This window comes from Hippocampus guttulatus, chromosome 4 (genome assembly GCF_054856545.1).
Source record: "Hippocampus guttulatus isolate MCC_2025c chromosome 4, RoL_Hgut_1.0, whole genome shotgun sequence".
Lineage (NCBI taxonomy): Eukaryota > Metazoa > Chordata > Actinopteri > Syngnathiformes > Syngnathidae > Hippocampus > Hippocampus guttulatus.
The window spans coordinates 25,436,725-25,454,514 of NC_141264.1; the positions used below are offsets into that span (position 1 = coordinate 25,436,725).

At 45.6% G+C, this 17,790-nt stretch overlaps 1 protein-coding gene across 1 annotated transcript; it reads left to right on the top strand.

Annotated features, from left to right (window-relative positions):
- Window positions 1-1,111: 1,111 nt before the first annotated feature.
- On the top strand, window positions 1,112-17,576 carry ptpn9a (protein tyrosine phosphatase non-receptor type 9a). Its single transcript, XM_086109300.1, has 13 exons — window positions 1,112-1,549; window positions 10,343-10,486; window positions 10,597-10,686; window positions 11,869-11,993; window positions 12,651-12,756; window positions 12,882-12,992; window positions 13,266-13,582; window positions 13,700-13,787; window positions 13,857-13,926; window positions 14,198-14,276; window positions 14,411-14,561; window positions 14,652-14,859; window positions 15,526-17,576. Exons 1-13 carry the CDS (start codon window positions 1,517-1,519, stop codon window positions 15,714-15,716), a joined length of 1,713 nt encoding a protein of 570 aa, XP_085965426.1. The 5' UTR covers window positions 1,112-1,516; the 3' UTR covers window positions 15,717-17,576.
- Window positions 17,577-17,790: the final 214 nt, after the last annotated feature.

Genomic DNA, 17,790 nt, shown 5'->3' on the forward strand with positions numbered 1-17,790 from the left:
AAACATCTAAAAGCTCTAAAAGTCCAAACCATTCAAGTTAATTCAATTGGAAGCATGATTATGATAAAAGAACAACAAATCGATTATTACTTGGTGTGCATCGCTCATAAGAGATAAATCGATCCGTATCTCGGGGGGTGCACCACCCATTTGTGATGATACAAATATTATAGTGTCAAAATAATGTAATACTGCAGTTAACATGTATTCAGTTGTCACGTAATGATTTTTTAAAAATTCAAATAATGCTGAATCCGTTACCAAGATGTTAACGTCACACCTCAGCATTCCATCATACATGTTAGAATGCCAACAAACCAAGTCTCACATGTTAGCTTTTAAACAAAACACGTTTCTTGTTGTAAAGTAAAATAGCACCCCCCCCCCCAAAAAAAAATTGTAAATGTTCGTTTATTGATTAAAGTGAGATCTCCCAGGCTATTCCTTCCTGGGGTCTCTCGGTCGCGCACAGAAATGACAGACACAAGAAATCATATTATTTATAAATCAAAATGAATATAACACACTGTAGTATGGCTGAAAACATTAGGGGGAAATGAAAAATAGAGAAGTATTAACTTAGGTCTACGCCGTTAGCTTGATGATGTCGTTTCTGCTGAGTCATGTAGCTCACTCTTTTTTTTCTTTTCGTCCAGATGGCTAAAAAGATTTTAGTCGGATTACTACTCGATAGAACGTGGCTGTGATTAAACAAAATGTTTCCACAATTATAGGAAATCCATCGAAAAAAGTACCCCCCCCCCACACACACACATACAAAAAGAAAATCATAATAATTCAGCCTCATTTGATCTGCTATATTGACTTGTAAATTGGTCCTCAATAGGGAAGTAGAACATTGGGGGGTGCTCAAGAGCTATTTGGTATTTGAAATAAGAATTAGTTGTCATTCTTACGATAGATACAGTTACTGTTTCTCTCAGGACACCTATAATGTATACAACAAATGCATGTTGCGATATTTTCATGCTCATTGCGTCTGTTTTTGCTTTGCTTGATTTATGAATGAATGCGTGACCCTGTGGTTGTAGTTCCGCTGCCGACCACCAGGATGCAGAGCCGTGCGCAGGAAGCGGCTAACTGGCTGGCCTCATTGGAGGCTGCATAAAGGAGACGTTCAATGCTCTCCGGCAAAACAAAAATTATTCATGGCAGCAAGAAGTCGACGGTGATCCGCGCGGCTAGGCTAGGCTAAAGCTAGGCTAAGGCTAGGCTGGGCTGGGCTGGGCTTGGTGGAGGGGACGGTTCCGAAAGCGGCCGAACCTCCATAAGCGGGCCTTGTTTTGCGTGTGAGCTCGCTAAAAACTAATCCAAGAACCGGTTGGTCGTCTCGTCTTTTGCTATTTTTTAATGGAACATTCGAGTTAATTAGCCTGAGAGAAAACTCTAAGCAGGACCGAACAGCCAACAACCCCCAGAAGCCTGCTTCTTCTTCTTCTTCTTCTTCCTCCTCTTCCTCCACCTCCTCCTGTGTGGCGGTGACCGAATCGGTACCATGGCAGCTACTTTGTCGGCCGAGGAAGAACAGGTAGGCCCTTTCTGTGTGTCTATGTGTTCAATTCGAGGCAATGGGACCGTGTCAGTTGCTCGAATGCGGACTGAAATGTTGCCCGAAAGCAGAGCGGAACTGCTGTTATCGATTTGTGGCGCATTATTGCATCACCGACAGTTCCAGTCTGTGTTTGAGTCGCTGTGCAGAGCAATAACCCCTCCTTGTCTGTCCGCGGATGTGAAATAGCCACCCCAAGCCCCCCATCTGGAGTGGGTGGAGGGCACAGCAGCTGTGGAAAATATGCGCATTTTATGACAAGACTCCCGTTTTGATACATCTGTTTTTCCCCACGTCTTTGGCGTGGTCTTTAAACGCATCATTATCGCATTGCGTTCACTGAACAGCACAAACTTTGTTTTTACTAACAGAAAACATATTTTTTGCATTGCTAATTATGTCATAAGACCGATATTAAAAATCGGTGCATCTATTTTGTATAATGAGAGAGGTGGTTTTACACATTGATTGGTCGCCAGACAGCAGTAGGGCACTACTCACATTCACAGCAAAGGACAATTATACAGTATATTGTTTTTATATCATTGAGCTTTGGGTAAAATTGTTACATCACAGCTTTTTGTTTAAAGTGATAAAAATAAATAGATTTTTTTTAGGGGTTTAGGGTGGTCCTGTCTTCACGAGAGTTGATCTGCCCCTGCACTGAGCAGCAACCAAATCTCATCTCCACATTCAGAACCAAACTATTAAACTACTACTAAAAAACAAAAACAAACCAAAAAAAACTGTTGCTCTGTTATTTTATTTTTTTAGAATAGACGGCGGACCGCAGTTTGGATATACTTGATTTAAAGCCTTCAGTGACGCTAACGTGTGTTTTTATTAAACAAAAAAAAAAAAAAAAGCACTTATTGGCAAAAACATTAGGTACACCTAAACCAGTAATTCCCAAGAACTGAGCACATTCATTTGTTGTGAAATATCAACAGGTGAGCTGTGGGAAATTACCCAATTTCACTTGGTCTGAAAATTGTTTTTCTTAAATTAATTTCGGTGCCAGCCGCAGATTCACTGTTGGTCAGTTGCAAATTCACCCTTATGTGAATTTTTTTTTCCGGAACCGAACCTGCTGAATCGGCAAAGATCCCTGCCTACTTGTGATTTATTATGACATGGCAAAAAAAGTTTGCCTTATTTTTGATATTATCTTGGCCAAATACTGGATTGCATACGCTTTTGCTGGCGTGACATTGAAACAATTTTTCCAATGTACGGCGTGTGTTTTTAGCTCACTAAAAGCTGCAAAACGCTGAACTAGCCAAACGGTTCCTATTCATCAGCTTGCTTACTTCACACTTTGGAGTACGTACACCGCTCGGGTCACAGGTGAGCTCGAAAGGACAATAATGCACGTTTCGGAGTTGTCCATTGAAGACACTTTTTATTCATTTATTTGTGGGACTGCACTGCCTCACACTAAGAGCTGTTTGATCGTCTCTTGCAGTCTTGAGTTCCGCATACAAAATAATTATATGGTTACCTAGTGGTACGTACATTGCTATCTTGAACAATGACCTGAGATGAATAACACGTACGAAACGATGAAGCAAACGCCCTGTCAAATGCAGCAATTAGAGTTGGCAGGAGGATGCAATTGCATGTTTAACCACTGGATTATACAACCAAAACAAATTCAGAATTAAAATTTTCCATTAGTGGTACGAGCCTCCCCTTTTTTTTCCTTTTTTTTATTAAGTGACATTAGCCCCTCCCAATATTGGTGCGCGCAGCCAGTATGCCCGACCATTTTTGTCCCCCGAGACGAAAACACAATACATTTTTGGGGGTGTTGGTTGTAGTTAGGTAGAGCGGATATGCAAAACAACTGGCTGCGACAGAAGGCAATCTTTCCAATACAATGTCACAATGACAAGCGCACGACGCATCACTTTCAGACCAAATCCAAGTAACGTTAATATGTCACCGTGAAACGGTCTTAAAAACGGACCTTTGGACTCAGCGATGAGTTTTCGCGTGCCTCCAATTGCTGAAATAAATAATATGGAATTGCTCAAGGTTTCCATACTGTCACAATCGGATTCCGGCAAGCTCTTCTAACATTATTCAATTTTAACCAGGGATATTCGATACCACGATGCGAATTCATTCATGAGTACTCACTGATACCGATACAAAATATCAATACCACAAGTATTTATCCATCCATGCGTTTTCTAATCCGCTTATCCTCACCAGGGTCACGGGCATGCTAGAGGCTATCCCGGCTGTGTTCGGGCTGTAGGCAGGGTATACCCATCAACTGGTTGCCAGCCAATCGTTGGGAACACAGAGACACAATCACACCTTGGGACAATTTAGAGTGTTCCATTAGCCTGCCATGCATGTTTTGTTTAGGTTTTTGGGGGGGGGTCAGAGTACCCGGAGAAAACCCACGCAGGCACGAGGAGAACATGCCAAGAATTTGATTTGCTTCCAGCAACAAGGTGTTCCCATTATATTGGGGTCAATGCGTTCTCTTGTGAAAGCGGCATACAAATCGAGGTGTATCGTCTGCACGCTGTGGGAAAAGAAAGAGTTGCCCAGCGCTCTGGCTTCCTCTTTCCGCCACATTCCAAAGACGTGCTTCTTCAGTTAACTGTCTCAATTGCCTGTAGGTGTGATGAGTATGAACACGTGCCCTACTAATGGCTGCCGACCAGCCCAAGGTGTGCGCCGCCTCGCCCAAAGTCAGCCGGGAACAGGCTCCAACTCGAGAATGGATGTCACTAAAAGTTGTACCTCGCCGTTTCAAAGCAAAACAGTTCTTCAAATTCAACTTCAACATCTGATCGGTACTTCGCAGTATGCCCCGATTCTTTCTTTGGGAAAACACTACACCGCATTGCCGTAGCGTCCCAGGCTTTAGCCTGGACCGCTCATCCGGTCGCTATGTGCTCTCAGTTTGCGTTGGCATGTTTTTCTTCGTAGGTTGCTTACCGCCTGGTGAATCCTCGCCTCATCCTCATCGTTTTGGCCAGTAGAAAGAAAGCTTAATCTGGCTACCTCATTTCCTGTGTGAGCCAGGGCCTTTTTTTTTTTTTACTATGGTGTACTTGTGTCTCCGGGAAAACACTACACACACACAGAGGATCGTGGAACTTCGTTCAGGCAGCTGTTAAAAGCATTTCCACGAGACTCTGTTTGAGGGGGCGGGGTTAGTTGCAGAGTGCACGTGCGTGTCTGTCATGTGCTAATGTGCATGTCAATGTGCGCGTCGCTTGTGCTCCCAGGAAGCAGAGAAAGTGGGAAGAGAGCGCCTCGAGTGTTGTTATCGAGTTCCTGTTTTGGGATATCGACCGCCATCGTCCTAAATGGAAGCGAGCCTCAGCCGCTATTTGACTCTGTGGCAGCTGTGTTACCAAACGTAACCTTCACAAATGCTTTTTAGGGTGCTGTGCGTTCATGGAAGCGTCCTCGGGAACCTGCTTTGGTGGTTTTTTTTTTTTTTTTTTTTTTTTTTTGTGGACAGTTTTCATGATTTCTTCAAAACTCATGCAAAGGGTGAAACTAGTGATCTACTTCACAGTTCTGAGGTTGCAGGTTTGAATCTCTGCTCCATAGCTGTGAGTAGCAGTGTGAATGCTTGTTTTCAACGCAGTGAACACCAATTCTTTGTTTGGGACACGTTCCAGGCACCCCCCACAAGTGGTGAAAACCTGAAGTATAGAAAGTACATAAAAACTTTTTTTTTTTTTTTTTTTTAAATATTAACCTGCCCGCAAATGTATTTGAACACAATTTTTCAACACAAACTTACCGTATTTTCACGACTATAAGGCGCCATTAAAAGTCTTAAATTTTCTCCAAAATGGACAGGACGCCTTATGATGCAGAGCGTCTTGTGTATGCGCCGAGTTCCAAAACCTGACTGACAGCCGACACGCTGTTTATATAGAGAAAAGGCAGACGTGAGTGACAGGCATGCGGGGAAGAAGTCCGCCAATGAGTGAAGGGTGGGCGTGTAAGTGGACGCTAAAGGGACGCTACAAGCAGGTACCAACACCTGTATAGAGTGTGGCTATGTGCATTGTTGCAAAACAACTTTGGTTTTGGTTTCTAAGAACCCCCGAAAATAAATTCTACAAAGAGACACGCCTACGAAGCTCAGTTCAAACTTCAAGCCATCGGTTATGCTTTTGGCATGCGTGCCCATCTCACAGCAGCGGTGAAAAAACAAGTCAAGCAAATGAACTCTGAGCTTGCCGTTATTCCCGGAGGCTTGACTAAAGAACTCCAACCGCTGGACATCGGCATCAACCGGGCGTTCAAAGTAAAGTTGCGAACGGCATGGGAACAATGAATGATCGATGGCAAACACAACTTTACAAAGAGTGAGAGGCAGCGCCGGGCGAGTCACGCCACAATTTGCGAATGGGTTGTGGCTGCTTGGACGAACGCGTCTGCTTGCACTGTTGTTCGAGTTTTTGGCAAAGCCGGCATCATTTCTGTGGAGCCACATGGCAATGAGAGTGACTGACAACGAGAGGGAACACGGCGTTTTTGATGGATTACCGGTACTTGCGCAATTGTTCAATTCTGATACAGAGGATGAGGACTTTGATGGATTTCCGGGTGACGATTGATCGAAAAACGTGAGTACATTGTACGATGGCTAAATAAAATACAACGGAACTCCGTTTTGCTTCGTGGCCTTTTTAAAAACGTGTTTTTAGCTTGTATCCGTATGTCTTGGCATGCTACCCTATGCTTCAAGCTAACGTGTTTTTAGCGTGCGCGCATGAATGCCGTATGTTTAAGCTGGCGTATGTTTTACCACTTTAAAATTGCGCCCAATAATACAGTGTGTTTTGTCTATTTGTAAAATACAGAAATAGCACCCGTTTAATGAGACTGCGCCCAACCATACGGTGCGCCGAATGGTCGTGAAAATACGGTAATACAAAAAAAAAGGAGAGAATGCATCTAATACAACCCACAGATGTGTTCATCTCACACCTGTCGTGTTTTACAAATATGACACAGATGACTACATTTACATGCAGCCAAGAATCCGTTTAAGACCAGAATATTGGCTGTATTCAGGTTTTTAAAGGCCATGTGAACGTGCCCAAAAACCCAAAAGGCTCCGAATAAGAGCCCTGGGTTACCCCTTCTCTTTTCTAACCAGACTATTGGGTCACGTAAGCAGAATCCGGTTACCTCTTTGGAACGAGGCATTGGTTCGTGTTCTGCGCATGCCGTCACGTTATCCAAAGGAATCGTTGGGCTTTGTAGTATAGGAAGTACTTTGATGGTCGTCATCCTCACCGTGGCAAACTGAACTCGAATGCGTTGATTTGTCTGCAGCCTTTTCCATGTTCCGCGGATATAGACGCACATTTGCGTGTGTCGAATGAAGGCTGTACGTCTGGAGCGCAACTTGTCGGAAATGCATAAGCGGAGGTACACAATCATGACGCAGCGCAAAAGCACACTTTTGGAGGGAGGAGGCTTTATTCCCCTGGTGAGCGACATGAAATTTGTTTTGTTGATGGTCGAAAGTAGCACGCGGAAATGCAGGGTGCAAATTTAGTCTAAAGTTGGTCCGGCCCTCGTTTGGATTTTGTTTTGTGTGTGTGTGTGTGTGTATGGTTGTTTTCTTAAGCGCTAGCATAGCTCAGGCTCATGACGGCTTTCGGCAAAACGTCATTCTGAAGTGTCGGCGAGTGGAAGGAAAAGATATCCTGGCGTCCGGTCCTCATCGTGTCTTTTTCAAATCCTGCCATTGAAGGGAGACGTTGGCGACGAGAACAGCCAAGGTCACAAAAGCCGGAGAGCAAATTTTTTTCCTCGAGCACAGTTGCACCCTGGCGTGCGTTGAATGCACAGAGGGAAGTTGCGGCGCTCAAGAGATCAGACGTCATTCATCAAGTAGACATGCTAAGGAGCCTGCAAAGATGAGACGGAGGAAGTCGCAGCTCTCAAGAAAGCAGACGTCATTACTCAAGTGGACACGCTGAGGCAAGGGTGGGCAATTATTTTTTTTTTCCTCCCCCGGGGGCCAAATGAGAAGCAGAACATATCGCGGAGGGCCGGGCCAAAAGTTTGACATCGGTTGCTGCTTCTCGGGCTGCGTGTAGCTTGGTCAAATCGCCTTGTTGTTTTTACAGCTTCGCTCACCGCAAACCAAACACACGAGTGGACCCCTTGACATCAGTCAATAAATATTGAACAGTCCATATTTTCAGTGTCCACCTTTTGTTTATTTATTTATTTTTTTGGGGGAGGGGGGCATGGGCAAACATTTTCAAGGGTTCACATGACAATGACTCGTTGCTAATCACTCGGACAGAGTACCTGCGCGTTTAGCGACGCACGTGCACGTAAACAGCTTTCTAAGTAAGGTTCCTCTGAAGAATCGCTCGACAAAAGTGCGGTGTGGAAAGTTGCAAACCGAAACCTTGATCGTCCGAAACGGCGGATCGCTGAGGGGAAACATCTGCTGCAATCAGGTAAACATTTATGCATCCTCAAGGAAACCAATAAGCGACCCTTGCGCTGCTAGCACGCCAACACCACATAAGAACGGACCCGTGGATGTGATCCCGGTGCCCCCCCTCCCCCGCCAGTGGAACCAAACAAGAGCGTCTCCTCCAGGAAGTCTGGGTCGCAGCCTGCGGGCGAAGAGGGACGCTAACTTCAGAGTCCCTGAAGTTGAAGCGTCCCTACCTGACCGGAAGTTGTCTTTGGTGCAAAGATCTATGAGGCCGTACTCGACTTTAAGCCGACCCGTCATGTTGTCGTACTCCCAAGTGGACGTAAAAAAAGGTGACGTCAGTTTCCCGCTCAACACTTGGACTGCTTTTTAGCATCGAGCACGTCAAACTCGGCGTTTGTTAAAGCATTTCCCTGTGTGCTTCATTTCGTTTGGGGAGGGGGGGGGGGTGGAGTTTAGGTGCACCTAACGGAGTGTCCGGCGGATCCAAGTGTCAGGTGCGCCGGTTCCTCGTGGGGGTGCATGTTAAGGCCTGAGAACAGAGCGGCAGCTTTATGTCTCGTCGTCTCTTCTGAAGAGGGAGAGAGAGCGAGAGGAGCAGACAGAGCGGCATCCTGTCTTCAGGCCCTGCCGCCCCCTCACTGAGCGTTTTGTACTCCCAAAGAGAATCCCATAAGTGGACTTCCTGCCCCCGCTCACTTGACTGCACACTTAAAAAGCAGAAGGCGGCGTTGTTGTGGGGGTGCGGAGATGGCGACGACGAGAAGTGGAGAAGCACAGGAAGCCCCCCCCCCCCACCTCCGCCACACCTCCACGAGCTAAATACTTGACTTGTAGTTTCGGGGAAACCTTTTCAAAGTCAATTTGAGTTACTTTTGGATTGACGGCGGTCTTGTTTAATTACTAAACTGCAGATGGGGTGAGGCCTTTTTTGGAATTCTGTGAGACGATATTTGTGGTGCACAGAAATCCCTTGCTATTTTCCCAACTGCGAATAGCTCAAAAACATTGCAAATGCCCCCCCCCCCCCAAACCCCCCAACAACAGTTTTTGTGCTAGGAGCGATTTCTTCCAAACCATCAGTGACCCTTTTTCTTCACCCCCTTGCTCTTTCGGATTGCTGCGGTTGCTGCCAGACTCCACAAGGAGCTCATTAACATCTCCTGACACAGCTGGCGGAAGCTCATTTATAAGCTGGAGCGGCACACTTTGGTGTCTGAGGAGGAGGGCGAAGGGGTCTTGGGGTGGGGGCAGCTCATTCCGAAAGGGGTGTGAAATGAAACAATCGGGTTTGCGGCAAATTCTAGCGCGCGCATGTGCCTGCCTACGTGAAGGAACAGTTTAGGCTGTTAGTACAGTCGCGAAGATGAACTTCACGTGAAGTTAAAAAAAACTGCATTTGTAGACAGTCCATATCAAACATCAACAGAACAAAAGCATGAAAGTACGGTATAAATATACTTTTTAAAATGACAACAGTGTTGTTGATGACCTATTTTAGCCTGTGCATCGCTGCAGATGGGTTGTGATCAGACCAGTAGAAGTAGAGCGATACAGAGGTACAAGGTGGTCGAAAAGATTGCCCCACCCGCCGTGTTCTGCAACTTCAAGTCAATGCGCCACCTGGCGGTGAAATGCCTGTCATTACAAGTCCAATTGAAATGAATGCAATCATTCACATCGAACCTTAATTGTGGACCAACCTTCGGCGGGCCGGATTAAAAAGACCAACGGGCCGGATTCGGCCCGCGGGCCGTAGTTTGCCCACCACTGTGCTAGACGAATGGCGTGCTCTTGATTTGAAGTATTTTGACACTCTCTTGTGGCATCTGTTTGCAATTACAAAGCCCTTATAGGGTGGGGGGGGGCCTTGTCATTGCTGGCTTTTATCTATCCATCCATTTTCTGATCCGCTTTATGCTCACAAGGGTCACGGGGGTGCTGGAGCCTCTTCCACCCGTCTTCGGGCAGTAGGCGGGGGACACCCTGAACCGGTTGCCAGCCAATCGCAGGGCGCACAGAGACGAACAACCATCCGCGCTCACACTCACACCCAGGGACAATTTTTGAGTGTTCAATCAGCCTGCCATGCATGTTTTTGAAATGTGGGAGGAAACCGGAGTACCCGGAGAAAACCCACGCAGGCACAGGGGCAACATGCAAACTCCACACAGGAAGGCCAGAGTTGGAATTGACCTCTGCACTGTGAGGTCGCCCGTGCTAACCACTGGGAAACCAGCCCGCCTTGCTGGCTTTTACTTTTCCGGTATTTGTGCGGTTGTTGTGAGTGTGACGTTTTTCGGCCTCTCTTTCAGGCCATCAGACAGTTCCTGGAGGAAATCACTAAGTGGACCAGTCAGCATGGAGTGTCGCCGCTCTCCAGGGAACTGGCCGTCAAGTTCCTCATGGCGCGCAAGTTTGACGTGCTCCGAGCCATCCAGCTGTTCCACAGTTACAGGGTAGGCAAGGTTCCCTTTTTTTTTTTTTGGAGGGGGGGTGGGGCATCTTCTGTACTTGCGCTTGCTCAAACTGCCTGTCTGTCTCTCTCTCTCTTTCTCTCTCGCTCCAGGAAACGCGTCTCAAAGAAGGAATCGTCAGACTTCAGCCTCAGGAAGAACCTCTGCGGTCCGAGCTGCTCAGTGGAAAGTTCACAGTGCTGGTAAGTTCATGCGCTTATTGTTCACACATGGACATTGCTCACCCATGCCAACTTGGTCATGATCCGAAAAAAAAAAAAACAGCAGCGCGTGCTGAAAGATGAAGAATTCAGCAAATTCCCAGTACAGTATCCATGACCTTGCGACACAAACTCAGTGCCTGGTTGCTGCTCTGCTTTTATTTGTTCACTTTAGCCAAGGCCCTGAAATAAGCAGATTCGCATTGTAATTTACATGTCATTTTGCCCATTTAGCAGCAACATTTCTCCCCATATTTAATATTGCTGTGAGCTCCCCGCCTTGTGGTACACTATTGTCACGACCCAAGATATGCCACAAGAGTAACCGGGCTAAAGGAATCAATGTTATCTTGATAAAAGCAGTTCAATCAAAGTGTTTGGGGATTATGGTTTGTCATCTCATGATTTTAAACCATTCGTACAGGTGATTATAAACAATTTTGTGGGGTGGAATTACTCTTGGTTTTTCAATGCTCGTGACCGGGCTCAGTCACTGTTCATGTGTTCCCAAAATGTATTTGTGTCAAAATAAAGGCCTTCCACCCCCACCGCGTCTGCAGCTGAACCAAGCAATAATGCCCCTTTGGCGCGATTGGTGGAAATACGGTATTGACGTTTGATGAGCGCTTTCACCTGGCAATTTGGAGGTCTGACTGGAACATGTTCTCATTCGGAATGAGAAGTTTCCAAGTGAATTGGGAGGATCACATTAGGATATATTTAGCCTTTTGTAATTGAAATCCCGCTCGTAAAAAGACTCCCGTTTCCATGTGTCCTTCCCCGCTGACGCGGCTGATTGACGTGAATGCTACACACGGCGTTCATATCCCGTCTGCGGTATTTTTAGCCGTATTGCTGTATTGGCTGCTGTTCAATCGTCTTCCTCCACAACGTCATTTACCAAATGCAGAGTTGCTCCTCCTGCCACAGACCCCCCAACCCCCTCAAAAAACAATCCACTTGGTAAATTTGAGTGCCCCCTTGTGGCCAATTCCTGCAACGTCACATTTGCGTTACCCCTCAATAAGGAATAGTGGCTCATTCATGACAAACACAAATACAAGGAAACGGATCCTCTTTTGGCAATGGAGTGTAAATAACTTGAAATTGCGATACAAAAATATGCTTTGATTTATTTTTTGGTGGTGGGGGGGTGCATTGCAGAGTGCACGCGATCCGTCGGGAGCCTCCATCGCCTTGTACACTGCCAAACTTCATCACCCAAACAAGACGGGGAACCACGTTGTTCTGCAGGCACTCTTCTACCTCCTGGATCGCGCCGTGGAGAGGTGAGCATCCCCACTCACTCCGTGAAAAGCAATAGCGGGGCCCCCTGCATTTGCTACCCGGGACTTCAGCGGAGACTTCACCTCCTTCATCCGAGTCGTAATACCACTGCTCTCGCATCACAATTGGAGAAAGCGTCCATCTTGTACACGATACCACAATATACCCGCCGGCCAGAGTGCCACGTCCTTCTTGTGGAGCGATTCCGAATCGAAATTAGACGGCTAGCGCGAAAAAACAGTTGAAAGATACTACGCTCGCCAGAGATGATGATTAAATGGTAAATGTACTGATGCGGGGGGGGGGGGGGACTTTTATTCCAGACATCAACTTCTCGCAAACAAAGGACAAGGGCAACATTTTTACAGTAAAAAAAAAACACTGTACACAAAACAACAAGGGCAACATTTTTACAGTAAAAAAAAACAACAACAAAAACACTGTACACAAAACAAAACGGTCGAAAATACAAATGCAAACACACAGAAACATACAGAAGATTGTTAGCGCAACAACAAGTTGTTGTTTACAACTGTGTCAATAAATGGGATAGGTTAGGCAGCAGAATATTTTTTTTTTGTGACTGCCAAAAAGATAAAAACCTCCCATTTCGTTTGGTGTATTAGTCATCGTGTTCTGTACGTATTTGTCGCCAACAGCTTTGAGACCCAGAGGAATGGCTTGGTGTTCATATACGACATGGCCGGGTCCAACTACACAAACTTCGAGCTGGACCTGAGCAAGAAGATTCTCAACTTACTGAAGGTTCGGCTTTTATTGTTCCCTTCATCAACATACCGGACCGAGCGTCTCAGACCGGATTTCTTCTGCGGGTCCAAGCGCCCGTACTTTCCCGTGTTCACCTTTTTTGCTGTCTCTCTGAATATTAGGGGGCGTTTCCCGCCAGGCTGAAGAAGGTGTTGATTGTTGGGGCCCCCGTGTGGTTTCGGGTGCCCTACAACCTGCTCAGTCTGCTGCTGAAGGAGAAACTTCGGGAGCGCGTAAGTGACAGGAAAGCTTGCTGTTTTTGTACGCCCTCTCCGAGGCCGGAGCTTTTTTTTTCTTTTTACTTGACTACATACAGGGGTACGCCTCTTATAGGGGGTGGAATTTTTGGAAGTCAATGATGGATGTTTTGTCGTCATGGTATGGTAATGCCTTCACACGAGGGCAAGGAAAGCCACCATTTGCCGATACACTTCTAGATGTTAATTGAAACGGACAAAGACGAAAGGAAGTAAACGTAACCGTCGCTTCTTCAAACGTACCTCCAGGTCCAGATGGTGAAGATGGCCGAGCTGCGCCAGCACCTCCCCAGGGACTGCCTTCCCCAACACCTAGGCGGCTTGCTTCCCCTGGACGCCTTCAGCTGGAATCAGCAGCTTCTGGCGGGCCAGAACGGCCGCGTGGACCCCGTGGACGAGCTGGTGGGCATCCCCCTGGAGGACTCTTCCATTCACATCCCAGGACCCGAGTCCATGCGGCCGCAGGAGCTGCTGGCGCACCTGGGCAGGCTTCAACGCTCCGGCATCCACCTGGAGTACGAAGAGCTCCGGAAAGAACCGCCGCCCGGAACCTTCCACTGTGCACAGTGAGTGCATTAAAATATGAATCGCTCGCTTTATTTGAACCCGAGAAAACATTGGGAAGAACCTTGAGATCGATGGTGTTTTTTGTTTGTTTGTTTGTTTGTTTTTTAAATGAACAGAGCAGTCTACAATCTGGAGAGGAACCGATATGGAGACGTTCTCTGTCTTGATCAAACAAGAGTCTGCCTGAAGCCGAGAAGGAACGAGGTTTGGCACCGGTCGTCTTGAGCGTGACACGGTCATCAAAGTGCCTAATTGAGAAACGTGTCCCAACAGAGATCTGACTACATTAACGCCAGCTTCATGGATGGCTACAAACAGAAGAACGCATATATCGGTACTCAAGGTACGGCGGCGGTAAAATATATATTTACTGCATTAAATGTGCTTCAGAAAATTTCTTAGAAATGAATCGTAACCGGTATGATGGAAGTAAAATAACACTCACCCCTAACACTACTTGCATGTTGTGTAACTGTGTAGATCGTAGCTCCAAGAGCTCTAACTGCTGTTCAGTGCGTTTATTGAAAATGCATGAGTATCAAGAATCGACCTGTGCGGTACACCAACATGGAGTAGAATGAATGAATGAATGTTGCTTGTGTCACACTCTTTAGGTCCACTGGAAAAGACCTATGGTGACTTTTGGAGAATGGTTTGGGAACAAAATGTGCTTGTCATCGTCATGACAACCAGGTACATTTTCTGAAAAAATAATATGGTATCTTTTGGTCGAACTACCAAGTCGGACCACTTTTTTTAGTTGTAAAGGTTGCGGGATGATGCCTACTGGATCTGGGAAAAATATGTCAAATTCCTCTCGGTTTCAGGACAGAGGAGGGCAGTCGAAGGAAGTGCGGACAGTACTGGCCTCTGGACGAAGGTGGGCAGGAGGTCTATGGCCACATAGCAGTGGTGAATCAAAGGGTGGACCACTACACCCACTACAACCACACCACCCTCGAGCTGCACAACACCGAGGTAAGGCCACGAGACACTTTTTCCAACATGCGCACGCTTGACTAGTGACATCCGACAGATGTAGCTAAGATATCCCGATGGTCCAAACAGACATGCGAACAGAGGCAAGTGAGTCATTTCCAGTACCTCAGCTGGCCCGACTACGGCGTCCCCACCTCGGCGGTGACTCTCATCGACTTCCTTGCAGCCGTGAAGAGAGAGCACGGCAATATGATCAAGGCTTTGGGATCTCGATGGACGGGACACCCGCAAGGACCCCCCACGGTGGTTCACTGTAGCGCGGGGATCGGGAGGACAGGTCAGGAGGCCTCACCACTCACATGGACAATTTGTGGTTGTATCGGAGCCGTCACGGTGGCAGAACAGGACTCATGATACAGTAAATGGCTCTCGGATTAGCACCCCGCCCACAAAAAGTAAAAAAATTAATCCATGAAAACTGCACAAATTAAAGCGTTTGTACTCAGGCAAAAAGCAATAAAAGTAGTACTTTGGTGCCATTGTGTGGCATCTAAAGGTAATTCTAAACCTTACGTATTGATTGTCGCTATTTGTCAATAGTGGTATGATACTGTAGGAGCCCCTTTCAAAAGTGCAAACTCGAAGCGCCGTTGCAAGACAAAACATGAAAGCTTGGAACTAGCATAGCCACTCAAAATCTGAAGTGAGACAGAAAATTTTGGCGGAACCAGATAATGCTCACTTCTGTCATCGGATTAAAAAAATAAATAAATAAATAGTGAGGGAGCTGGAGAGGTACGAGGGAGCAAAGTGAAGCTTTAAAACTGTTCAATTGTTAAGTCTGTCAACTTTGAGCCTCATGAGGAAACTCACAATTTTGCCAGTCAACCAACTGAAAACTCCACATCGAGCCAAGATTGGAAACCAGAATCTCAGAACTGCAAAGCAGACGTGTCAACCACTAGTTCACAAATGAACTGCATTTTTTTTTTTTTCTCTCCAGGTACCTTCTGTGCCTTGGACATCTGTCTGTCGCAACTCCAAGACGTGGGCTCGCTGAACGTGTGCCAGACGGTGCGACGCATGAGAACGCAGAGGGCCTTCAGTATCCAAACTCCGGACCAGTACTACTTTTGCTACAACGCCATTTTGGAGCACGCCCAAAGGCAAGGCCTGCTCCCGGCCAATCAGTGAGCTCTGGTTCATTCCGTATCCCCCACTTTGCTCACAAAATACATCCGCTTACAAAATTCTGCTGTTCGCCCCAAGACGCACGTCTTTGCAAATGCTGTCCTTTTCTTTCCTGGGACCATTCGTCAGCATGTGACAACGCGTGTGCGCTTGCGTGTGTGTGTGTGTGTGTGTGTGTGTGTGTGTACGCACGCGCGCGCTGTGTGTGTGAAGTCCAGCAAACAGGTAGCCTAAGCAGTAAATGGACAAAAAAAAAATGATCTCAGCTGCGGGGGTTTTTTTTTTTTTTTTTTTGGTGCTAATAACCGTTTCCGGCCGAAGACCACTGTTTGAGGAAAAACATGTGTGATCAAAAGCAACTTTTTAAAAATATATATATATTTATAATTTTTAACTTACTACAGAATAAGCACCAACTATTTTCAGGTGTTATGAATATTATAATCCTATAAGAGTTTCAAATCACTAATAAGCCAAAACCTGAAACCGTTTCAAATTCAAACCCTTCTTACGACGTGTCCCTTTAAAAATTGACAATAAATGGCTGAGACACCGGTGAAGACTCTCCGCTAACAACCCTGGTGAAAGTTAGCCCCTCCTCTCCATGCAAATATGTCATTCTCTCGCAGTCGAGATGTATCGCTTGCACATACTTCCTTGACGCTCATTACTACTTTCCAAATAGGCTTTGGGAACATCTTGAAGCCTGTTGCAGAGAGCACAAAAATATGCAGAGACGCTTGTACGTGAGTTTTTCAGGAAATATTTGAAAAAACGTCAAAACGCAAATATGTGAAGTTGTAAATAGGCTTTAAAAAAAACACGAAAGACCTCCTTATTTGGCGGGGAGGGGTTTGTTTGTTTTTTTCATGAAGGTGAAATATCCCTTCAAATAGATGCACAATCTTCCTAAAAGGGAGTAAACGTGGCCACCAAGTTTTTTGTTGTAGTTTTTTTTTGTTTTTTTAAAAACACACCCATGGGTCCAAGTTGTTATTAAGCACAAGTTGGATGTCACAGTAGCTGAAGCAAGCGGCGAAAGATGGCGTGCGCCACTTCACTACATGAAGCAAACACAATCTGACACGCCACCAATTCACTTGCACGTTTCCATCCATGTTCTTTAGGGAAAACTACAACACAAACATTCTCCTCAAATTTAAACTTCTCAACTGTTTTTTTTTTTTATTCTTTGTCCTTTCTAATAGTAATGTTTCTGCAACTTCTGTGTGGCCCTAATTCTGTGTCTCACGCATGCACGCACGCCACGTCACCTCACGTCTTAGCACTTTTCACCAAGAGCCCTAATATACTTGGAAATGTCAGCAGTGATGTATGTAGAGATAATATAAATATAAACCATTTATTGACCTCAAGGGTCTCCCGAGCGCGTACATGTGCCTACCTTAAGTCCCAAGTGATGTGTGTGCGTGTGCGTGTGTGTGTTGCTTTTAAGTTCCAGGCTGTCGTTGTAAAATGTGCGCTTTCATCTGGCCACATTGAAAGCATCTAAGTATGTATAATATCAGAGTATAGTGTATTACTGTATGTGAGTCATGCACCGTGTCGTTGTCGGCTCAAGTTTTGTGGGGGTTTTTTTTATGTTAACTACAGAATTCATATTGAATTTATTTGTAGTGAAGCATTTTTACGTCGACCGTTGTCCTATATCTTTTTTCCTTCTTTCAAAGCCGAAATGTGGCCTATTTTTATTTTTCTATGCTATTCAACAGCTGTTTTTCATATGGGAAAATATCCAGTTATCGACATTAATTTTATATTTCATTTGTTATAACCAATGACTGTACCTTATTCTTGTGAATACTGAATCAAGCTATACTGTAATAAATACAAATCATGTCATTGTGTTTCGTTTGTATCATTCTTTATTCGTGAAAGACTTCAAGTTCAGTCTCATAAGATTTCATGCGCTTACGTATACTATTAAATTCTATTCTCACAAATTCAACCTGAATTGTTCTCCCTCACAAAATTAAGACTTTTTCGAAATTGTGATTTCATTCCTGGAAATGTATCTTTGGGTTAGAAAATACTGTATCGCTGTTTTATTTGTGAA